This window comes from Balaenoptera acutorostrata, chromosome 3 (assembly GCF_949987535.1).
Source record: "Balaenoptera acutorostrata chromosome 3, mBalAcu1.1, whole genome shotgun sequence".
Classification (NCBI taxonomy): Eukaryota; Metazoa; Chordata; class Mammalia; order Artiodactyla; family Balaenopteridae; genus Balaenoptera; species Balaenoptera acutorostrata.
In genome coordinates, this window is record NC_080066.1 from 77859353 (window position 1) to 77884607 (window position 25255).

General features: G+C 45.7%; 1 protein-coding gene across 1 annotated transcript in view; it reads left to right on the forward strand.

Moving 5' to 3' along the window:
• MYO1E (myosin IE) overlaps positions 1 to 24937 on the forward strand; it is a 203884-nt gene extending 178947 nt beyond the window's left edge. Inside the window, exons 24-28 of the mRNA XM_007165955.3 lie at positions 1043 to 1200; positions 3833 to 3925; positions 6484 to 6685; positions 19390 to 19559; positions 23842 to 24937. Coding sequence (XP_007166017.1) covers positions 1043 to 1200; positions 3833 to 3925; positions 6484 to 6685; positions 19390 to 19559; positions 23842 to 23918 — 700 coding nt within the window. The 3' untranslated portion in view covers positions 23919 to 24937. The remainder of the gene's footprint in view (positions 1 to 1042; positions 1201 to 3832; positions 3926 to 6483; positions 6686 to 19389; positions 19560 to 23841) is intronic.
• The last annotated feature ends 318 nt before the right edge of the window (positions 24938 to 25255 follow it).

Here is a 25255-nt window from a genome sequence, read left to right on the forward strand (position 1 = left end):
TTCATTTGCTTTAACAACATTGTCTCGCGGACCAGACACTGGCGGACTGTTGAACTTCTAATCTCGTGTTTGCTGAGTGAGTTATTTGGCTTTTTTTTCCTTCGTAATTTCCCCATCTATAAGATGGGGATATCCTCCACTCTTCCTACTTACAAGGAAGAAGCCAAAGCAAAGCCTTAATCCCATAAGGCGGGGACCTTACCATAAGCTGTGTGGCCCCAGTGAAATAGATGCTGGAAGCAGAATGAATTCACTACAGCTTTTCCAAAGAACAATTTGGCCATGAGTACGGGGGGCAATTATTTTTGTCTGGGGATTTGTGATAAGGGAATAACTCAAAAAAAGGAAGACTATAGCCAAGCCACTGAATAGAATAGACGGCTACTTGCAATTATGATTTTTCTGTCTTAAAACATGAAAAAATATAAGGTTAAAAAAAGCAAAATATGAAATTGCATTATGTAGGCATATAGGCAATGTGGAAAATAAAAACTGGCTGAGGAGCTTTGCAGTGGTGAGTAAACTTCCCTTTTGTTTGGGTCTTGGTTGCTAGTGTTGTCTTTTTCCTCCCTGGGGTAGGGGTGAGGGTGGAGGAATCGAACTTAAATAGTAGCCACGTTCTGTGCAAAGAAGACGTGAGCTCTCTGTGTCTGGCATCTCTTAGTCCTCCACAAACACAGATCTGGGCAATCAGAGAGAAGCACAGTGACATACCGCAGCAGGTGTGGCCTGGTGATTGGCCTTTCTTTCTGTTCCCGGGGCAGTCCCACCTGTATCCACTTGACAGAGTGACAATGCACCTGTACTGGGGTACCTCCCTCACCAACTGGTGTCTCCCAGGGGCTGGACCCCAAATGCTCTGCCTCTGTCTGGGAAACCCACGGATGTCATGCCTGTCTGCCGGGCCCGGTGCTGGTTCCGATGATCCAGTGTTTTTATAGCACGTTTGCCCAGCAGCACAACGCCATGCTGGGGTCTATGAACCGCACTTTCTCACTGCTCCATCCCAACTTGTTAATTCCAACAAATATGCTTGTCGCAGGCTTGAACTCAAGTTGAAAAAGGAGAACTGGGGTCCCTGGAGTGCAGGGGGCTCCCGGCAAGTGCAATTCCACCAAGGCTTTGGTGACCTGGCCATCCTCAAGCCCAGCAACAAAGTGCTGCAGGTCAGCATCGGACCCGGGCTGCCCAAGAACTCCCGTAAGTGTTCATGGGCCCCACAGGCGGGACCACTGCTAGGCTTCTGGGCTTCCCGCCTGGCCCTCCCTCACCCTGCCCTGAGCCAAACTCTTTTCCTACCAAATGCTCATAACACTGCACAGATCTGCAAGGCAAAGAACTAGTACTTTGACTGCTTCCTGTGGCTGGGGTTTGCTTCAGATTGAAACATTTCAGACTAAACCAACATCAAGGCAAATGGGCAGGTTAAACCTTTCTGAATGACTTTGTAGTTATGGGTAGTATTCCTGGCATTACAGCATGAACTGTGTTTAAAACAAATCAGTTTGCTGGCTTTACATTTCCCAGCCCTTTCCAGTCCGATCTTGTCAACAATACAAACCTCATCCTTTCTGTCAATTTTATTTTTTATTTTTTAAATAAATAAATTTATTTATTTATTTATTTTTGGCTGCGTTGGGTCTTCGTTGCCACACGCAGGCTTTCTCTAATTGCGTTGAGTGGGGGCTACTCTTTGTTGCGGTGTGCGGGCTTCTCATTGCAGTGGCTTCTCTTGTTGCAGAGCACAGGGTCTAGGCACGTGGGCTTCAGTAGTTGTGGCACACGGGCTCAGTAGTTGTGGCGCACGGGCTTAGTTGCTCTGCGGCATGTGGGATCTTCCCGGACCAGGGCTCGAACCCGTGTCCCCTGCATTGGCAGGCAGATTCTTAACCTCTGCACCACCAGGGAAGCCCTTTTCTGTCAATTTGAAAGAAACTGACCATATTTACCAGCTCCCTACAAGGTTTTGCTCTGTTACTGTGCATCACATTTAATACCGCCCTCCTTCACTGTCAGTTGCTTCATTAGAAGACATACATGCAGTAACTCACAGCACAGTCTGACTCCTTTACTGGCCTTTGATTCTTTTTCTATTTATAAATGATATTTATAAAATTATATTTATAAGGCACAGTATAGAGTAATTACATATGCTATGTACTCATATAATGTAGATATCTTTACAGAATGCAGCCCATGTGTACGGTCGATGAAGAGTATGCCAGGTCGGGAATTCCCTGGTGATCCAGTGGTTAGGACTTGGTGCTTTCACTGCCGGGGCCTGGGTTCGATCCCTGGTTGGGGAACTAAGATCCCACAAGACACACGGCCAAAAAAAAAAAAAGTGTGACAGGTATAAAATAGGCCTTTATGACATCTGTCTACAAAGCGCACATTGGCACATACTATATAACTCACTAATACAGTACAGGGAAATAGCCACTCAGAAAATGTTGGTATATATCTGTGTATCAGTTGGTATTTGTGGAAGACAGCACATTTAGGTGGGATTTTTTCAAGAGACTTTTACATAAAAGGACTCTTTGCAGGGGTGTTGGCAGGGTTAAGGGAACAAAGTTGGGACTCAGGCAAAGAACAGCAGGATGCCACTATTACCCCTAAGGATATAGGTACAGGAGACCCCAGAAAAGAATCTGAAAAAGAATGTATATATATCAGAGTCACTTTGCTGTACACCAGAAACTATAAATCAACTATACTTCAATTTGGGAAAAAAAAGGAGGAGACACCCCAACCCCTCTCTCCTCTGGCACCCCAGTCTCCTGCCGGTGCCTCCCACTGACCAAACCCAACTGGAATGCAGAGGCCTAGCACTCCATTGGGCTCAGAACCCAGGGCACAGAGCACAGCAAAGGAGAGCTGCAGATAACCAGCAAGATGTGTATGAGCAATGCTCAGCAGGCCTCAAAGTGAAACGTTGTCTAATACAGTGTTTTATCTTCATGGGGAAAAGGGGGCAGGAAGGGGGACACCCTAACCTGGCCTCCTCCCCTTGCCCCAGGACCTGAGACCCAGCTCCTCTGCGTTATGCTGTCATGCCTTATCACTTCCTGCTCTTCTCTTTACTAGGAATTCCCTTTGCACCCCTCTTCCAGCTGGTTTAATCAGCTTCATGTCCTGAAGCTCCTTCATGTCCCACTCGAGACCTTGTTTACTGTGTTCCTTTCCAACACATAGTCTCTGCAGAGATCTCATCTGGCCCCCAGTGGCCCTGCCACCCCAGCCCTAATTCTGGCCCACATGAAGCTCCATTTGGCCCTGCTTGTTTTCTAACACTTGCACGTCTGTGTCCAGGGTATCAGTCTGCTTCTACCCTTCAGGGTCTCTGTGTTTACTTTGAAGACTGTAGAATGGAAACTCTGGCGAGAAAGGCTCTGGATGAAAGCAGAGGTGCTGGAGCTGCGGTGTCCTTCACGCCAGTGACCATGATGTGCAGCAAACACAGCCTCGGCTTCTGTGGTGCTGTGGTCAGAACATGAGTGCGAACATTCAGATGTCTCCTCTGTCTCTTTGCAAAGTCTACAACAATAGAAACCCCTTTGTAAGCTTATTAATACCTCTTTGTAAAGCTATTGGCTCTGACATTTCAAATCCCTCCCTCCATCACATGTTCTCCAGCCCCTCCCATCCAGTAGCTGCCAGGACAATTCTTCCCTCAAACAGCCGTCTCCACTGCAACCAGTCTCCTGCAGATCCGACGGAGACCTGCGTTCCAAACTTCTCAAAAGTTTTCCATGAGCAAAAAACCATCGGGAGCCATAAAACCAGCCAGTAGCACCGATTTTAACTTTGTCTTGCTGGTTTATTTCAGGTCCTACCCGAAGGAACACCATTCAAAGCAGAGGTTATTCCAGTGGGACTCACAATGCCAACTACCCAATGAGAGCTGCCCCTCCGCCACCAGGTAAGCCAAGCACGCACCATAGGCTAGACCCAGATGTGTAAAATACCTTGAGGAAGAAACGCATTAGCCAATAAGTGCCCACATATGAGCCAGCCGTGAGCCATTTCAGTGCCAGATGTACTCCTCCCAACACAGTGGCCCTACCTGTGACCCCGAAATCCAGGGAAGGTATGTATGAGCTAGTGAGAGTGCACTGTGGCTGAGTCAGCAATCTGCATTTCCTTACCTGGCAATGTTACCTCCCTTAGGAAAGGCTTTGTACATCAGTAAGAGGAAGTAGAGCCCCTTGTCCATGACAACCAGAATGTCGTCAGCTTTTAAGTTGTAGGACACTGCCTCTATGGAAATTGGAGTTTGCAAGGTATAACCCCAGCACTACTCAGCTCCAGGCAAATACCATGACAATACTTTGCAACTAGTTAACAGCTGAGTGAATAAATAGAAAGTCTATTCTTAATCAGATAGAATCTAGGAGAACTGCTCCAAGAAATAAAGTAATATCTGAGAGAATACAAAATTGATTTAGAAAAAGTTTTAGATCTTATGTTTCATTTTTCTCATTTTTTTAAATGATAAAAATATAGCATGCAAGTCAAAATCCAAACCCATATAAGTGTAAGAGGTTTTGCCCTTAAATAAATCTGTTTAGTATTGGAAGAGTACTCTCAAAACTCACAAAATGTTTTTCCATCACTCACAATTCAGTTAATAAGAAACTGTCCCCAGAATGTTTGATGTTAATAGGTTTAGGATTGTAGGTCTGAAAAGGGTCATCTTGGGACCACACTTGACTCAGATCATCCCAGACAAGGGAATTTATTTGTAGCAGTATCCAAAATAAGCAGTAAAAAGCATTTCTTTTGTCTCCTGCTCTGGAATCTCACAGTTGCATGCTAAAGTATGGATAACCATGCCTATCAGTGAGAAACTAATTCTCATCTCTTTTGGAGTCCCCATCCTGCCTGGCCCAGCTGTCTTTCCTCCCCTCTGCCTTTATCCTTGAAGAAAATCCAAGCACAAAAGAACCTAACAGAACCAGTGTAGTATTTTGTTACTACTTATGCGCCAGCCGCCCGTGCAAAATCCTGGCCAGACCACCTGGAAAGCTCATTTGCCTCAGCTGTGTTGGCCACAGTCGGCTCAGACCAAATACCTGACCTTGAGCACAGCTCTCAACCTCTGTATGTGACAGTTTCTTCACCAATAAAATGAGGCAATTGGACCCCAATCCCTTACATCAGTACTTCTCATACTATGTATGGTGAAGGATCAAGGGCTTGGGGGTTTTTTTTGTTTTGTTTTGGGTTTTTGTGGGTTTTTTTACTTAATTTTTAATCCATCACAAACTATACTTTTCTAAGATATAATAAAAGTTACTAGAAGAATGGAATTTTAAAAGCATTCAAACTATAAGCCAAAATTTCTTATTAGATTCAACAGACATGAGATATGTCTGTGAAACTGCTGTGAACGCTTCTAAATGCTTGCTCTTAATTTCTGAGCTTATTGATGGTGGGTGGGTCACGAGCGGCACGGGGCAGTCCATCTATGGGACCCCTTTTGAGTATCATGGCCCTAGAACACGTCCCACTCTGGATGCCCTTCTGCTGTCCTTGGCAACCTTGGCAGCAAGTGGGGTCTCACCAAGCTCCTTGTTTCTTTCATGAAGAAATTGACACTCTGAAAGGTCAAGTATCTCGCTCAAGGTCAACACAGCTATCAGAGGCAGAGCCAAACCTGAACCCCGAGTCGCCTTATAAACTAAGGGTCATCCCACTGGTACCAAAGAGTTCTTCTCTTAATTCGGATGGAAGAGGTTTGCTTTATGGTGGGTTCACCAAAAGCGTGCCTTGGGGAGCCTTGTTCCCCTTCACTCTTCCCCAAATCTGTCGGTGGGAGAAGAGATAAGGGCTTCTTCATACATAGCTTGGAATGACAGCGCCGTTTTCAGCCAAGGTGCACGGTTTGGAGCCCAGCACCAGAGTCTGTTACTTACCAGATAATGTGATCTCGACCAGGAACAGTTTGGCTAAGACAGCTTGCTCTCTCCAGATTAATCCAACCAGCGGCCACATCTCCCCTGCCTGTGTGGAGTGCTCCCTTCACCTCCCGCAGCAGCCTCCTGCAGAGGACACCCCGAACTGACCCCTTGAAAATGGATGTCCAGCTGTTCAAACAGCTTCCTGCCAGCCCTCTTGAATCACAACGTCATCATTTTTTTAGACCCAAGAATGTGCCTCCCAACTAGTTGCAGGCTTACCTTTCTCTGACCATTGGCTTCGGAACCCTGAACATCTGGTGGTTCTAAAGTCGGGATCAACAAGCATGCATGAGCGTCCGCTATGTTCCAGGCACTGGCCAGGCAGTGTACAATGTCTTGGGCTCTGTTCCTCGCAAAATATGAGCAGTTATGCCCTCCCTTATTTCAGAAGGGGAAACTGAGGCCTGGCAAAGCTAAGTGACTCACTCGTGGCTGACGGGCGGAAAAAAATTTGGAGAGCCTTTAGCATAGGGTCAGAAATTTTCCGCTTTGTTTTCTCCTCTTTCCCACTTCCTAGGCTACCATCAGAATGGAGTCATTAAAAACCAGTTTGTGCCGCATCCCCACGCTGCTGGAAACCAGAGGTCAACTCAGAAGAGCCTGTGCCCTTCTATGGTTCGCCCACCCTTACCACGACAACAGTCCGTTGGCTCAGACCGAGTGTCACAGACGCCGGAGAGCTTGGATTTCCTCAAGGTCCCAGACCAGGGTGCTGCAGGGTAAGAGCCCCACCTCCCATGGGTGAAACTCACGACCTCCATCTCCACCAGCCACACTAAGGCTCGAGGATTTGGGGGGCCACCCACGCATGATTCTCAAGGTCGGTTTTCCACCCACGTGTGTTGTCATCCAGCCCCAAGGCTGCGAGGCCCTCGGTTGGCATTTTCTAAAAGTACAGCCAAGTTGATCCCACACACCTCATTCTCCAGAGAGGCCTTATCTCGGAAACATCAGAAGAGGGGCCCCCTTCCACCCTGAGATCTGATCACTCTGTGACCTTTTTTGCTCTCTGGGATGGTTGAGGAATAATGGGGGTTTCGATTTATGTCTGTGCCTGAAGTTGCGTAAACACAACAGGGCAGAGTCATTAGATACGTAAAGAATACCATCCCAGCATTCTATGAGATGCAGATGTTTGGTTATGAAGACAAATCTTCAGGGCTTTAAAATGAGACCCTCTCTGCCTTTCTATAACAGAAAATGAAGAGGGGAAGAAAAGAAACCAAGGCTTTTTAGTTGGAGGAAGTAAAGATTCCTGGAACTCTGTGTAGATATTCAGAGTTACCCGTGTAGGAACGGGGTTTGCTGGGTCCTGTGGAGTCACCAGGCATATGACTAGGGCCAACTTCAAGACAAGTGAGTGAACTCTGCCAGGGGGTAGATTTTGGCACCAGTAAACAAAAGAACATTCCAGTAGCCCAAAGATGAACTACCCTAGGATGTAAGGAGCACCTTGTCCCTGGAAGTATTCAGGCACAGGCTGGATGGAAATCACCAGGCTGGAGTATTATAGAGTGATGGTGTCACATACCAGATAAGGATGAGAATCCTGTGTCAGCCCCTGTTACCTGTCTAATACTGGACCTGCTCCTGACCCTCTCTGAGTTTCATTTTGCTTATCTGTACACTGAGGTAATACCACCAAGCTTGCAGGGTTGCTGGGGGGCAGGGTGGGGGGAACTAGAGAAAATCTACATAAAACACCTACCATGGTTCCAGGCACGTAGGAGGCTACTCAGCCAGCTGTAGCTCGATGACGATGATGGTGGTGATAAAGCAATCATTATCTCATGGTGGCTGCGCTAGTGACTTTTTTTTTTTTAATTTTATTTATTTATTTATTTATGGCTGTGTTGGGTCTTCGTTTCCGTGCGAGGGCTTTCTCTAGTTGCGGCAAGTGGGGGCCACTCTTCATTGCGGTGCGCGGGCCTCTCACTATCGCGGCCTCTCTTGTTGCAGAGCACAGGCTCCAGACGCGCAGGCTCAGTAATTGTGGCTCACGGGCCTAGTTGCTCCGCGGCATGTGGGATCTTCCCAGACCAGGGCTCGAACCCGTGTCCCCTGCATTGGCAGGCAGACTCTCAACCACTGCGCCACCAGGGAAGCCCTGGGCTAGTGACTTTTGAGGAATCTTCCGACTCTGCATGATTCTCGGTAGTTCTCTCTGCCGAACCCGATCGTGGGGTTACTGCAGCCCACCTCCATTTTCTGTTCTCACCGTATCTATAGAATAGTAAAGAACTTTCAAGTGTGATCAGGAGACTTGTGTATAGAACAGGGTGGTGCTGGGTGAGAGGCAACAGCTCCTTCCTCTGGGTGGGCAGACACCCATTCACCTCCAGGCCTTATCAAAGACCGCAGAGCTCTTAGGGACTTTTCCAGACGTCACCAGCTTCTTTCCTGGTGTTCCTTTTCCCCTAGCAAGTCTTACCTCCTTTGGGCTACAGAGAGGAAAGCACCTTGGTTTTATACAAATGGCCATCAGGAGAGTGGCTGCCACTTTCTATTAGATCTCTCTCCGTGCTCCCCCAACTCTTGCATAAGTAGCTCTATCCCACCAGTTCTAATGATCATGGTTTACCTGATTGGCTTGGTCTAAAGAGATGATTCTCATACTTTAATGTACACCAGAATCACCTGGAGAAACTCCTGGCCCACTTCCACTATTTCTGATTCAGTAGGACCAGGGGAGGGGCCACGAGTTTACATTTCTACCAAGTTCTGAAATGATGGTGATGCCGCTGATCCAGGGACCACATTTTGAAAACCACTTGTCACATCATTTTGATGAAACCAGGGGAGTTTCTGTATAAAGGTGAATCGGAAGGGCGCTGTGGAGGCAACTGGAGCCTTCCTCCATAACCCAGGCCTATGCTATTCAGATGGACGGAAGAAACTAAAATAATCAAACAAGACTTCCTGGGCCCAGTTTGATTTCCCGAAGTAGGCAGGGGATTAAAACCAGTCAGCAAAATGCACCAGATCTCTTAGCTCTGTCTGCTAGCTTCCTACTTGCTTTGGTTTTGGCAAGCAAAACCATCTTTCCAGCCTGCTTTGCAAGTTACAGACTTGCACACCAGCCAGCTGGGAGCATCTGTCAGCCAAAAAGCAGGCAATTTAGGAACATTGTGTCTTAACCGAGGCTGCTCCCTTCCAGCCCTCAGCTGCACTGTTCCCTATTTAAGTCTTATCACACCCTTTGCCACCTTTAGGCCTAAAGATCAGGCATACGTGACGCTATTTTGGTAGTGGCTGTGAGGCTGGAAGGAGAGGGAACCTTCACAACCATCTACTAGGCAATAAGATCTTCCTGTATGTAAAACTTGTGTATAAAACTCGTATGAGGCACACTGAGTCCTGTAGCTACAAGAATCCCAGCCAGCCTCCTCTTTGTACACTTAAATCTGCTGTGATGCAAATAGTCCTTAAGAAATCATACTCTGATCAAAAGGCTGAGCTTTTTCTTAGTATTTATTTTCTAAAACACATAAAGTCAAAGTTAAAATAATTTCTAATGTGGCCAGAGACTTTAGACAAGCATTTCAGGGGCCTCGTAGTTACCTACATTCAACAGTTCTTCTTTGCCAAGAAAACATGAATTGCATTTATTCCGTGGGACGTTGCTGGAGCAAACAGGGACCTTTGGGGTCCCGAGCTTGTACCTTTCCACAAAGACGAGAGTTCCTGTTTACATTACAGTCCCAAACAGTGCCCTTGAATTTACCAACCTATAAAAGGGAGATTACCACTAAGTCTCCTTGGACTTTCAACTCTTGGGTTCATCTTTCCTTTCCCTCTCCCACCACCAATGCACTTTTCTTTATAGACGTATTTAGCATAAGCAGTCATCTCTTTTGGATCCTGCAATGTGGATAAAATCAAATGGTGTAATTAGCACCTCAAGTTAATTCAGGAACGTCTTTGCCAGTTTATTTTGGGTTCAGTCAGTTTGGGTTTTATGTTTTTTGGGTTTTTTTGTTTTTGCTTTTGGAGAGAACATGAAGCCCTCACTAAATTAATTACCACCCCAACTGGATTCTTTACCCTTGCCATGCCATGTTTGTTGTCATCACTGACCAAGAAAACTAAGATGTACAAGGAATCATAATAATCTTGTAGTCCCTTAACATACCTTTTGAACAGTCTGATTCAGGTTCAAGATCTTCCTGAGTCTCAGGGCAAGAGAACAGGTAAAGCAAGAATCCATATAAATAGTTCATTCATCAGCCTTTGCTCTGGCTTCATAGGAACACTTGATTTGCCAATCAAGTGTGCTTTATATTTTCCCTCCTATAACTGAGATGTACATAATCTACCTCCAGTTCATTACTGGAGGCATTAAAACCCAGACTGGAAATGTTTTTTCTGTGGACCTTTTTAATCCTGTGGTCCATTTCATGGGAGGACAACTTCAGGAAATTTCAAGATACTCCAGAGATTAATCCAACTAGAAGTTGGAGAAACAGAAAAATATTGAAAGTGCTCAGCGGTAGGGCTTCTGGCCATGCCACAAAAGAAGGATCGATAGAAAAATTTAAATGCTGCCTGTGTGTCTCTTGACAGGATTCTCCTAATGGAGCCATATTTTTCAAGGAGCTTAAAATTTCCAACAAGTGTCCAATAGCAATATTTCTTAACCCATAATCTGCAGGAGTAGCAGCCATATCCTGGCCCAGGCAGACACGAAGCTTAGGAATTCCTGGCATCCGTTCCCAAATTTCCAGTAATGTTTATAGATTCAACCTTTTGGAACAGAGCACATTTTAAAGAGCCAATGAAATAAAATGCCATTATTTTCCTTCTTGGAATTTCAAGACATAAATTTCACATCTGCAGAACAAAGACGTGATATTTGAAAGCTTAATCCCAGCTCACCCTGTCATAGATGAGGCACACCCGGGTGTCCCAGAGGTGTGGAGACTGCAGAGGAGTTCACAGAAGGTGGCCTGGCCATGTGCAGAGAGCACAGATTCACACTTGCAAGGACTGGGTATGAGTCCCGGGTCATTTGTTCCTTCCTTCATTGATTCATGCATTGAATATTTACTGAACCATGTGCCTTCTGTGTGCCACGTGCTGGCCACATGGATTGTTTCACTAATTACCAGCTGACACCCTCGTGTATGTCACTGAATCTTCCTACACCTTGGTTTCCTCACCTGTACTGTATAATAGAGCTAATAATCAAATTTAAAACCCAGTCAGGGTTTCAGGAAGATTAAATAAGGGCTTTGTAAACTATAAAGCACAGTGCAACTTGAAAGTTTATTTATATTTATTTTTTATTTTTATTTTATTTTTTAATATTTATTTATTTTTGGCTGTGTTGGGTCTTCGTTTCTGTGCGAGGGCTTTCTCTAGTTGCGGCAAGCGGGGGCCGCTCTTCATCGCGGTGCGCAGGCCTCTCACTATCGCGGCCTCTCTTGTTGCGGAGCACAGGCTCCAGACGCACAGGCTCAGTAGTTGTGGCTCACGGGCCTAGTTGCTCCGCGGCATGTGGGATCCTCCCAGACCAGGGCTCGAACCCGTGTCCCCTGCATTGGCAGGCAGATTCTCAACCGCTGCGCCACCAGGGAAGCCCTATTTATATTTATTTTATGACTGTTATTCATGTGGTTTGGTCTTGCAGGGAAATAGTAATATTCTACCAGGATTGAGAAGTGGGTGTCCCCTGGCCCAGTGGCTTTACCCTCAAGAGCTCAAACCTCTGGCCTGTATAGAGCTCTAGACTCCATGAGGGGCTAAGCTTCAGGCATTGCTGGCTTTAATGGGGGCAGAATGGGCAGCCTAGCGAAGCCAAGACAAGGGGACGAGTCAGGGAGACACCCTCTCCCTGTCCCGCTTCCCTGACACACACACATCTAATAGCCATGCTGCTCTCTGTGGGCTCAGGACAACAGCAGAACAGAGAGCTGAGAGGTAGTATTGCAACAGACACTAGCTGCATTTCAATAACTAAATAAAGTCCAAAACTCCTTCTCCTGCTTTACTATTCCACAGTCTTTTTCTAGTTAAACCTCCTTTGCTCCAATCACTATAACAACCTACATCCCAGGAGCAGAGCAAATGAACAATCCCTGAGTTTACAGCGCTTTGTTGTCATTGACGTCACTTGGCGTTTTGTGTTCTTGGGGGCTTCTGGCCTCTTGTGGGCTCAGAGGTCGGTCGGCATCCTGATGTCTCAGGGCAAAGGCACCACTTGGTCTTCCCAGGCACTGAAACAGGGCTTCTCTAGCAGTGCAGGTTTTCACAAAGCAAACTGGGTATAATGTGCTTGATTACTCAGGAAACTTTGTGGTGTGGGTTATAATGTGACTGCATTGGATGTTTAATTCCCTACTCAGAAAAAGACCTGCTGTAAAAGCAAGGTGCTGTAGCCAAGCTTCTTCATGTGTTTCATTTCTTAATGAAGAATAGACACAATAAAGTGGTAAGTGTGTACAGTCCCGTGGTATCCACGGGGGACTGGTTCACACACACACACACACACACACGTCAGATACAAAAATCCATTCATGTTCAAGTCCCTTATACAATATGGCATAGTATTTGACATAGTATTTGCATATAACCTATGCACATCCTCCTGTGTACTATAAATCATCTCTAGGTTACTTATAATACTGAATACAATGTAAATGTTATGTAAATAGTTGCCCTGCCCAGCAAATTCTAGTTTTGCTTTTTGGAGCTTTCCGGAATTTTTTTTCTGAATATTTTCCAATCTCAGTTGGTTGAATCTGTATCTGGGATGCAGAACCCATGGATGTGAAGGGCCAACCGTACAGATTACCCTGAAATGATGGGTCACATAGTAACAGGAAAACTAAATTACATTGTGCCAGAGTTACATATAATGAAACAACTGGATTTTCTCTGTGATGCAGAGTTTTATAACCATATACCAGTGGCAATAGGAAACATAACTGTCGTTGTGAGTCTGAAATTCTTGCTCCTGCCCCCATTATCCCAATGAAATAGCTGTTTTTATAACAGTTTTCAATCATGTGAGGTTTATTTGGAATACAAATAGCATAAAATGTGAGCCCTACCAAAATTATCTAAATCCTGCATATCCATTACAAAATAAATCTAGGCAAAGCACTTTTAAATGAGTGAAAGTGAGTTATCATGAGGATAGTGGAGGGATAGTGAGTGGTGTGCTGTGAACGACTAGCTCTCTGGGGATGAAAAGGCGGCAGCTGTAACATTTGTCAGTTTCTGCTCACTGTGGCCAATTTCAAGCTACCAGGGTGACTACCTCTGGTCCCAGAGCTGGGGGGAGATGTACAGTCTCCCAATGTCCTACGGTGGTCCCACCACAGGTAGGCAGCAGACGTTAATAACTTCAAGAGCATGGAGAGATGTAAAATGCGGTAAGATAATTAGGTAGGGTCAGATTATGAGTATTTGTTGCCTTTGCTTTTAATATAATTTATTCAGTTAAATGTGTTCGATTTCATGTTTAATAATGACTCTCTAACAACTGACCACAAAACTCCTGAAAGCGTAACAAGCCTCTCTCACAGGCTGGGCTGAGCCAGTTCCTGCTCCCTGGGCACGGGGGTCTTGTTTGCTGTGTAAGAAAATCTCAATCCCTTTTTCGTGGCTGTAAGTGGAGTCAACCAGCACCTAAAAGACCTTGATAATTTCTGGCAGCTGGTAGAAAGCCAGCCTCTCTCCTCATTATTGACTGCACAGGATCGCCACCTAGTGGTGGAAGGAGATTGTCTGGGTTGAAGGCTGCGTCTGTGGAACAGCTGGGAAAATGGCTGTTCTCGCAGACTGATTTCTGTGGTGCTTTCCAGATCCACAGTGTGGTGAATGGAGAGAGTGATCGCCCCATCGGGGCAGGCTTCCTGTGTTCCATGGTACATCTGACCATAGGGATCTTGCTGAGAGCACTCTGTAAAGCCTTCTTAGAATTAGAAGAAGGGCCTGGGCCATTGCCGGAATTCCCTCTTTTTACCCCGTGAAGACACTGATCCCTAAAGAGGTGAAGTGATGGCCCCAAGTCACATGCCAGCCGGTGTCAGAACTGGGCTTCAAACCCAGTGCACTGACTCTGACTCTTAAGCCACTGTCCCTTCTGCTACTCCCTCAGAACATGCAGGTTGAGGCCACACAGTCTTCCTGGGCCTGACGCCAGGTCCAGGGTCCACAGTGGTGAGAACAGCCGCCCCCATGGAATCTACTGCCCTGCCAGGGAGTCAGCTGGTACAGGCCCCGGTCCCACTGCATTGACCCCCTGCTCTGAGCAGGTGCAGGCTACCAGAGGATGCTGCCCGGGGTGAAACAAGACCCAAAGGCTGAGCAGGAGTTAGCAGCGGTGGTTACGGGGTGGGGAGCATGGCCAGACCATGGGGCCAGAAAGGCCAGTGTGGCTGGAGCTCTGGGAACCTGCTGCATATGCATCGTGCCATCCACTGATGAAGCCAGCAGGAAGTTCCAGGAACCTAGGTCAGTCATTTTGCGGGAACTGTTGTGAGGTTCAATGAGGCAACATCTGAAAATGCCCAGCACAGTACCTTGCCCAGAGCTCCAGGCAGGGGTTCCCAGACCACACCCCATCTGTCAACACAAGAAGAGTGAGGACATGCTTAGATGTGAGAATGAGGCAGGAGTGACGAGTGAGAAGGAGGGCTTTGCTGTAACTGGCTCACTTTGCGAAGGTGCTGCCCTACTGGAGCAGTTGTACCCTTTCCTGGTTACAGAGGACATTTAGAAAGGAAAAAGCCAGACAGTGGTTACCTCGGGATTGCCTAAGCAGCCCCTTTCCGGATGCAGAATGCAGAGCTCTTCTCCACCTCCACGTCCATTCCCCATCAAACACAGTCCCCCAGTCCACACTCTGCTCCCCAGCAAACAACGCCCCATCTCAAAGCTACCTGGAATCTCCCCTCTCCCAACTGTGGAGTGCGGTGAGCCCCATTCAGCCAAGGGATAAATGACCAGATGCCTTTACACTGCATGGTAGCAGTTGTCCAGGGACAATCACACCAACTGTTGCCAAGAGTTTACTGTACACGGGAACCCAAATCCCCCAGTAATCCCTGAGGTTTTACTTTGATTGGTTTTACTGAGGAAGTAGGCTCTGATGCCTTAGGATCAAAGACCATGAAGTGGCCGTGTTCACACAGGTGTTTAAATGGTCCCCTCACCTCCATCCTCTCCTCCACTGTGTCCCGGATCCTGGGTGGGACACTCAGCAGCTGCTTGCTGTAGTACAAGCTGGCTGAGCTCACTCTGGGTATCAGGAGTGCACTTCAGAGCCCAAAGAGGCCCATGCAATTTACTTTCTTTTTTTTTTTTTTTTAATGAGGATCTTGAATCAGATGCGTATGTTTGATTGATTGATTGATTGATTGATTTTGGCTGTGTTGGGTCTTCGTTTCTGTGCGAGGGCTTTCTCCAGCTGTGGCAAGCGGGGGCCACTCTTCATCGCGATGCGCGGGCCTCTCTCGTTGCGGAGCACAGGCTCCAGACGCGCAGGCTCAGCAGTTGTGGCTCACGGGCCCAGCCGCTCTGCGGCATGTGGGATCTTCCCAGGCCAGGGCTCGAACCCGTGTCCCCTGCATTAGCAGGCAGACTCTCAACCACTGCGCCACCAGGGAAGCCCTACTTTCTTTTTTTTAAGGCAGGCTTTTTGAGATATAATTTACATACCATAAAATCAACCCATTCAAAGTAAAATACAATTCAACAGGACTTCCCTCATGGTCCAGTGGTTAAGGCTGTGCACTTCCACTGCAGGGGGCAAGGGTTCGATCCCGTGTCAGGGAACTAAGATCCCACATGCTTCATGGCGTGGCCAAAAAAAAGTACGATTCAACAGCCTTTAGTATAGTCACAGAGTTGTGCAACCATCATCATAATCTAACTTAGGAAGATTTTCGTTATCCCGAAAAGAACCCTTCTTCCCCTTAGCAGTCATTCCCCCATCCCCCGGCCCTAGGCAACCACTAATCTACTTTCTGTCAGTATAGATAAGCCTTTTCCGGACATTTCATATAAATAGGATCGTCCTTCTTTTGTTAAGTTTACTCCTAAGTATTATATTCTCTTTGTGTATTGTAAATGAAATTGTTTTCTCAATTGCATTTCTGAATTGTTCATTGCTAGTGCATAGAAATAGAGCTGATTTTTTTTTATTATTTATATTTTGGCTGTGTTGGGTCTTCGTTGCTGCACATGGGCTTTCTCTAGTTGCAGCGAGTGGAGGCTACTCTTGGTTGTGGTGCGCGGGCTTCTCATTGCACTGGCTTCTCTTTGTTGTGGAGCATGGGCTCTAGGCGCGCAGGCTTCAGTAGTTGCAGCACACAGGCTCAGTAGTTGCAGCATGCGGGCCCTGGAGCACGTGGACTTCAGTAGTTGCGGTGTGTGGGCTCAGTAGTTGTGGTGCACAGGCTTAGTTTCTCCGCAGCACGTGGGATCTTCTTGGACCAGGGATCGAACCCGTGTCCCCTGCACTGGCAGGCGGATTCTTAACCACCGCGCCACCAGGGAAGTCCCCAGATAATTTTTATACATTGATCTTGTGTTCTATAATCTTGCTGAATCTTTTTATTCTAATAGTTTTTTTTTTAGTGTATTCCTTAGGATTTTCTATGTGCAAGATCATCTCGTCTGCAAATAGAGGTATTTTCACTTCTTTTCTAATCTGTATGACTTTTATTTTTCTTGACTAATGGCTCTGGCTAGAGCTTCCAGTGGGTATTGAACAGAAGTGGTGAGCTAACACCTGTGTTTTGTTCCTGATCTTAGGGGGAAAGTATACTTGTCACCAGCAAATATGATGTAGGCTAGGAGTAGTGGACAGGGGTCCTAACCCCAACCAGGGGTCAGACTTCCATGAAGAGAGGTAGGAAGATGCCAGTGTGGCCTGCAGCAGGATGGGAGGCTGGGAGCCAGCAGGGCCACACCTGACAGGGACTTCGTAGGCCAAGAGCAGAGAGAAGCTGTTGGAAGGATTTTCAGTGGAGGGTGAGGTAAACTGAGAAATGCTGAGCTGGGGTGATGTTCAGGGAGCCTCGAAAGGAAGCAACTGGCAGGAAAGACGTGAAGGGGGAGGAACTGGGTGACCTCCATCAAAGATGGAGGCAGATGGGCAGAGGAGCGAGCGGGGAGACTCCCGGGAAGGCTGCAGGCAGGATGGCCCCTCTTTCCAGAGGGTCATCCAGATTTGCCTCCATGCTAAGAGGCCCCCCTGCCCAGAGAATGCACCTAAGTCCCAATACTCTTGGGCTCCAGACACCCCATCAACCTGTATTCTCCCCTGGACATAAGAGAGGCCAACTCTTCATCTATGAATATTTGGTGAGTGGATGTGTGTGCACACACGTAAGCCTGCACACACACGTGTGCATATGTGCACGTACCCTCCCAACCCTGTTTCCTGGAACTGCCAGAGTGGAGGCTTCCTCCCTCCCAGGGTGTTGTAACGCACACACCACAGCCCCAGCCCCTCCATTCCTTGTTACTGGGAAATCAGATGACTTCTGGTATCCAGGCTAATGGCTCTCATTAACCAAATGCTGACACATCCCATATATATACGTTGCTTAATTAAAAACCTGCTTGTCCAGCCAGCTTTCAGAGAAGCAAGCACTTCCCAAGCAGGGAATGGGGATTTCCAATAGACTAGGAAGGAAATGATGTCATGCTAATGATCTATACAACGCCTTTCCTCTTCGATGAAAGAAAGCGTCTGGTGGGGGTGGGAAGGTGGGGACGGGGTTGATCTGAGAAGAGTGGAGCCTGAGCTACCTTGGGGTTTGCTCCCTCCTACTCAGGGAACCCCCTGCCCCTGCTGGGGACAGCTAGCAGCCAGTAACCCCTCACCCCCAGCCAACCCCCTCGTGATCCGACTTGCTCATCAGCAGCCAGCAGCATCTATTATCACAGGACCTCAGCAAGGACAGCGAGGCTCTGGCCTCCTTAGAGCACAGCTCGAAACTGGGTGTGCTGTTTCCAGAACTCAAGCCCCAGGAAATACCCTCCCTTTTCCTCCCTCCTCCCACAGGCGTTAACAGGCCCAGCCAGCGACACGATGTTGAGCTCAGCCCAGGCCCTCTTAGAAGAAATCTTAAGTTTCTTTCATAAGCGAATGAATGTAGGCTTCACTTTGGTTAGTCCTTAAGCTAAGGGGGAGGGGGGACTGTTGGCTATATTTCTATTTCCTAAATGCATTCTCTAAATGCTTTTCATGAATATATTTAATAAATGGTTGTTCCAGATATGTTTAAAGATCTCACCAACTAGGACCAACCTAGAGTTACATGCCTTTGAGACAGTGTATGAATGGTGACTGGAGGCTGCACAGTTTGTAGAAAGAATACATTTAAAGCTAGAAGACCTGGATTAGGGTCTGAAGCTGGAGATATTTTTGATGATCGTGACCAGGGAGAGGAGGTGCTACTGGCGTGCCAGGGGTAAAGGCGAGGGGTGTTGCTTAACACCCTACAGTACACAGGACAGCCCCCGCAGCAAAGGATTATCTATCCGCCCAAAGTGTCAGTAGTGCTGATGTTGAGAAATTACTTTGGATAAACTTTTGCACAAGAACATTCATAGCAGCATTTCTTTGTAATGAAATTGGAATCATCCCAAGTAACCATCAACAATGGACTAGATAAGTAAATTGTGACATATTCATGCAATGGAATAGTAAGTATAAAGCAGTGAGAATGAATGAATCAAACTACATGCATCAACAGTGTTCATCTCAAAAATGGAGCGAGTGAGGGGATTCCCTGGCGGTCCAGTGGTTAGGACTCGGTGCTTTCAGTGCCGTGGCCCGGGTTCAATCCCTGGTCAGGGAACTAAGATCCCAAAAGCCACGAAGTGCGGCTGGAAAAAAAAAAATGGAGCAAGTGATAGTAGCATGTGATTCATTTCATATAGTTAAAAAACAGACAAACTACAAGTATCATTTAGGGATACTTATGTGCGTGGTAAAACTACAAAGCAAAGCAGAATTATTAATACAAAATGCAAGCTAGGGGTTCATTCTGGGAGGGACTGCAGTTGAGGAGAGGCACCTGCAGGCTTCTATGGCAAAGTTCTGTTTCCACAGTTGAGGGAGGGGGATAGGTACATGACTATTTGTTTTATTATCATTTAGATGTATAAATATGTTTTATAAACCTTGGTAGGAATGTGTGTCTTTTCCACATTTCCTTCTATGCTGGGGACACAGCAACAGAGGCTAATGTTTATGAAGAGCTAGCTACATGCTTTTGCAATGACCTTGTCAGGGAGGGTGTTTTACTCTCTGAGAAAGTTTAGGAAGTGACATGTCCTTCTAAGGATAGGGCTGGACTTGAACTTGAGCTGGCCAGTGCTGGCCCCATGCTCCAAACTACCATGTGGTGCTGCTGCCTCCTGTTGGGTCCCTTCTCACCTGCCTCCACTCTTTCCACAGGGTCCGGAGACAAACAACCAGCCGGCCTCCCCCAGCAGGGGGCAGACCCAAGCCCCAGCCCAAGCCCAAGCCTCAGGTGCCACAGTGCAAGGCTCTGTATGCCTATGATGCTCAGGACACAGACGAACTCAGCTTCAATGCCAATGACATTATCGATATTATCAAAGAAGGTAAGTGCATGGCTGGCTGGGACAGCCTCCAAAAAGCATATGGTTATATTGCTATAAAAACTAGTATAAATGTGAAAGGAATTTGTGGGCTCCTCTCACTGAAACTTGCAGAGGTAGGTCAGGTTTCGGGCTGATCAAGACTCCAGCTTCATTTTTAAAAAATACTTCTTTCAGCTCTGCCCTCTTCTTTGTATCTGTTCCCTCCTCAGGCTGTTTTTCCTCATGGTAGCAAAAAGGCTGTATCAGTTCCAGGCCAACAGATCAAACCATCTCCGAAATCCACTTTACCTCTGAAACTTCTCTTAGCCATTGGACAAAAGTCCCAGGTTTCCCTCAGATTGGACCAAATTGGTCATGTGCCCATCCCTGAATCAATCTCTGTAGCAAGGCAAAGGCTGTACCCCAAGTCGGTTAGACCTGGCTGGGACAGCCCGAGGTAACGGGAGTTAGGCCTCTCCCACCCAGATTTCATGGCCTCCTCCTAATGAAGGTAGATGGAATGGAAGCCAGGGAGACAACTTGTAACATCCATTATAAAAGTGGTCTGTGGGCTTGGCTGAATATGTTGCTAATTTGGTAAAGAAGGTAAGTTAGAATATAATATACATATAATCAAACATTATTCCTTATGGAAGCATAAAAAACAAAGGTAACTCTTAACTTAGGATGTCAGAAAAAGCCCCATGAAGGAAATGGCATTTGTGGTGAGGGATAGGAAGACTGACAGAGAGAGGCACCATGGAGGCTGGAAAGAGTGGGTCCTTTTAGGAAAATGAGCCGACACTCAACCCAGGTGCAGAATCCCTGAGGAGATGTCATGGGGGATGAGATGAAGCCAGAGTGGCCTGGTCCTAGAGGCCCTGGGTGTCAGGCTCAAGACAAGTTGTCAAGACAGAGTAGAGCCATCCAAGGTGTATGAGCACAGTAAGGACAACCTGCGTGGAGAGTGGTTCATGGCAGGGCTAGCTTTCAGGAAGAGGTAGCCAAGGGCAGTTCTAGGAATCACCTGGGCTCACTCCCAGGAGAACTCCAGGTCCCCAGACCAACCTCCTTCTAAATGTTCTCTGGGTGCTCTTTTTATCTCCTTTAGCCATCTGGTTTTCTACAGGTGTTAATATTTTAAGTCATTTAGTATCCTTCAAAAGTTGTAATAAAAAAAAGTATTGAAATAAACTCTTAGTAATACAAACAGAATTTTTATCACCAGCTTTGTTCAGCAAAAATATGGGAAATGACCTAGTATCCAGTGACGGGGATTAGTTTAATAAGCTTTGCTATATCCATTCAGTGAACTTTCATGCAAAAATTTTTGTGTTAAAGATAATGATGCAAAAGTACATACATTATTGAAATGGAAAAATGTTCATGGAGAAAAGGAAAAAGTTAGGTTAGCGACTGTGGACTACAGTCTCATTTCTGTAAAAATATAATACACATGGAATAGAAAAATGTTTTCTAAAAAAAATGTTTAAAAATAGAAAATGTTAAAGTGGTCTCCTTAAGTGTTGAACTTTAAGTATTACTTTCTTTTCACTTCTCAGTATTTTCAAAATTTTCTAAAAATAACATGTACTGGATATAATTAAAACATATATTTGTGTAAAATGTAGAGTCCTAAAAGTTATCAAAACATGCTATAAATTATTGCTGTAATTTAAACAGTGTGGTGTGAGTGCAGGAATTGACATATAGATACAAAGGATAGAATAGCATTCAGAAGCAGACCCTTGTGTGCATAGGTATTTAATAGATGATAAATGTGGCATTTGAAATCAGGGGAAAGGATAGACAATTACTTTCCATTTTGAAAAGAAAATAAAGTTTGATCTCTGCCTCATACACAAAATAAATATCAGATAAATTAAAGATCTAAAACTATATAATTAAATTACAAAAGTCTTAGAAGGAAACCTAGAATATTATATTAATCTTTGGGTGAGAAAAGTCTTCCTATGGAAGACTCAAAACTCAAACTCAAAAACCATATGGGATTTAACCTCATAAAAAGGCTAAATTAAAACCTATATGGTGAATAGCACTGGGAACAAAGTTAAATTATGGAAATTATGGAAAACAGACTAGGCAAAAATGTTTTACATATATAAATAGCTCCTCCATGTAAATAATACAAATAATCCGGCCCAAAAGTGGACAAAGGCTATTGAGGCAATCAGTGCACAGCAGAGCCTCCTTAACCATCAGCGAAATGCAAAGCAAAGCATTTCATCTGTGATAGCAGCAAAGATTAAAATATGAGAGGGACTTCCCTGGCAGTCCAGTGGTTAGGAGTCGGTGCTTTCACTGCCCGGGCCCCAGGTTCAATCCCTACTCTGGGAACTAAGATCCCGCAAGCTGCGAGATGAGGCCAAAAGAAAAAAAAAAAAAGTGAGAGTTCACATTCCCTAATCCAAATCCTTCGAGCTAACTGAGTTTCAGAAATCAGAGATGGGAGCTTTTTCATAGTATGTAACACCCCTTGCGGGTCCCAGGGAAACAGCTTAGATCAGCCTCGGTATTTCTGCCGTGGAACCTGAGAGCATTCACATGCAGTGGAAAGAGACATCATAAACAAGCCCATGTCAGTTCAGGTCAAGCTTTCCCATGAAATGAGTTTCAGAAAACTTAATTTTCAGAACTTTCTGGATTTTGTCATTGCAAATAAAGTGTGGAGTGTAATATCTTTGGTTAGTCAGGGAAATAGGTACCTCCTTTCACTATTTACTGCTGGAATAGACTTTTGGGAAGGAAAGTTAACAGTATTTATCAAAATTGTAAAATCCCCGTATCAAAATGATTACTTTGGATTTATATATTAACCCCTTCCCCCAAGATAAGTCCCAAATAAATTAATATTTACACGCGTAAAAGAAACATAAAAGTCCTAGAAGTAAGTATAGAAGAGTTTTCTTTTACTGTCAGTGTGGGAAAGGATTTCTAAAAGTGATAGAAAACTAAAAAGCTGTAAAATCATCATCTGATTCAACTGCTCAAATATTAAAATGTCATAAAAATTTAATAAAAATTGGAAGAGGGATATTTGTAACTCATGTGACAGATTCACTAGTATATAAAGAACTCCTAATCAACAAGATAAGAGACCAGCAACCAATAGAAAAATAGGCAAATGATATGAACAGTGGAATATAAGCAGCTATAGAATACAGAAGCTCTTTATATACAGATATGAAATGATTTGTAGTATGTATTATTAAGGTTTAAAAAGTACAGAACATGTAGTATGCTACCACTTGTGTACAAAAGAGGTTTTTTCGTTTGTTTGTTTGTTTGAATAAATGCCTTTATAGACATGAAATATCTCTGGAAGAAAGTGCAAGAAATAGGTAATACTGCTTGCCCTCAAAGAAGGGACCTGGGTAGCTGTTTTCACTGTTTATCCTTTTGTACTTCTGCAAGTACACATGAAAGTATTACCTATTACAAAAAATAAATTAGATTTTCTTACAGAGGATACTAGAAGGTGCATATTCTTTGACCCAAGAATCTATCCTATAGAACTACTTGCACGTGGACATAATACAGACATATGTATGGACATTTATTGCATTAACAATGAAAAATTGGGGAACAAATGTCCATCAGTAAGGGAATGTTATATAAAATTTGGTATACAATGCAGCTGTTTAAAAAATGAGATAGTCATGGAAAGATTATTGAGTATTGAAAAGCAAGATGCAGAATAGTAAGGTATAGAATGGCCTGTTTAAAATGAATGTGTGTGTTTATAATCACAGAAAAATATATACCAAATTACTGCTGAAGGGACTGGGATTAAGCTGGGACATAATTACGGTGAAGTGTTGCAGATCAGTTCTCCCAGAAGGGCTGTGAGGTGGAGTGAGGAGTGTGAAAGATGCAGTGGGGGAATAGCCACTGTGAAAGAAAAGGGGGGAAGCAGGATTAGAGCCATCTGACCACAAGGCGACCTCACAGTCTGCCGGCCCAGCAGCTGCTCCAGAGCCGGGACTGCTCGCAGGGGAGGCTGGAAGGCTTAGGCCCCGAGAGAAGCAATGTCTCAAAGGCAGGGCAGATCCCACAGGGCCGAGAGCTGGAGACTGACAGCAAAAGCTCACCTCTGGGCAGCGGGTTCTTCTGGAACGGGGCCTGAGTGGCACATCTGCATGTCTAGTTTTCATTAAAATTAAGAAGGGAAAGAACATGGATGGAGCCCTTTGCCCGTGGGATGCACCCACAGGAGCAGGGTGCATCTGGCCTGGGCAGGAAGCCTTGCTCACCATCACCTCCACCATCTGTGTCCCTGCAGATCCTTCTGGCTGGTGGACCGGGCGGCTACGAGGCAAGCAGGGCCTGTTCCCCAACAACTACGTGACCAAGATCTGAGGCGCACAGAGACTCTGATGCACAGGACAGAGGAACTTCAGGCACAGACAGGGGAGGGGACATTTGGGGGCTCTCCTTCTGATCCACAGTGAGCAATTGCTTCTGCAAGGCCTGGAGCTATTCTGGCATCTTGCCCATGGAGGACTTCCAAAAGCTGGGCTGGGGACAGGGAATGTCACTCCATAAATGATCCTAAAAGGTAGCCTATTCATAGGAACCCCGGAGGGCAAACCAAGCACCCACTCAGATTTATTTATTCTATTTAAACCTGGTGAGAGGACAAGTGAGGTCCACTCAGACCTTGCTGACTCTAACAAAACAACACCTGCTCACTCACCAGGCCCAGGGAATGGCTGTAGGCGGCCACTGACAAGTGCCTTTAGTTGAAGAGCACATTTCTTTCATCCCTCTTTTCATTACCTGATGTACACATTCCTCGGCCACCTTCCCTCAGGGAAGACCCACTCTCTGCAGGTGGGGCTTGGCGTGAGCAGGCACTTCCCGTGCAAATGTCAAGGGCCCGCTGAGCCCGCAGGTGCAGTGGGTGCTGGTTTACACTTTGCTGGGCTGCAGGGGCTGAGGCTGGGCTGTCGGCCAGGCTTTCTCTGGGTCTTCAGTTGGAATGTGGCTGGCCCATGTTGGTTTTTGTGTTTAAAGCTGTACCTATTACAAGAAGGATCTCTTTTTTTCAAGCTGTACATTTATAAAAACAGATCATATACTGTATATATAAAAAAATCTCAAGATGATAGAAACATGTATGAATGTACTAAGTAGTATTCCACTGTACTTATTCATAAGATAGGATTTATTACAAAACTCACACCAGGTACTTACAGTTGTGCACTACTCCTTTTCAACTATAGAATCAGTGTTACTGCTTTCTAGCTCAGTCCCTGCAAACCCTTCCCAACCCTCTCCTGTAGGTAATTTTCCTCTGCTGGCCCCTGACCCCATGTCTCCTCCCCTTACCTCCTAACTAAATAAAGGAATCAGTGAACCACCTTGTTCTTTCATGACGTCTGTCTGGCTTGGATTGTGTCCACTGCCACAAGAGAAGGTATGTTGAAGTCCTAACCCCTAGCACCTTACTTGGAAACAGGGTCTTTACAGAGGTAATCAAGTTAAAATGGGGTCATTAGTGAGGGCCCTAATCCAGTACAAGTGGTATCCTGATAAAACGAGATTTGGACACAGATCAATCAACACACAGAGAAGGAGAAGATGAGGTGAAGAGTCAGCCACCTGCAAGCCAAGGGCTTGGAACAGGTCCTCACAGCCCTCAGAGGAAACCATTCCTGCCAACATCTGCATATTGGACTTCCAGCCTCTGCAAT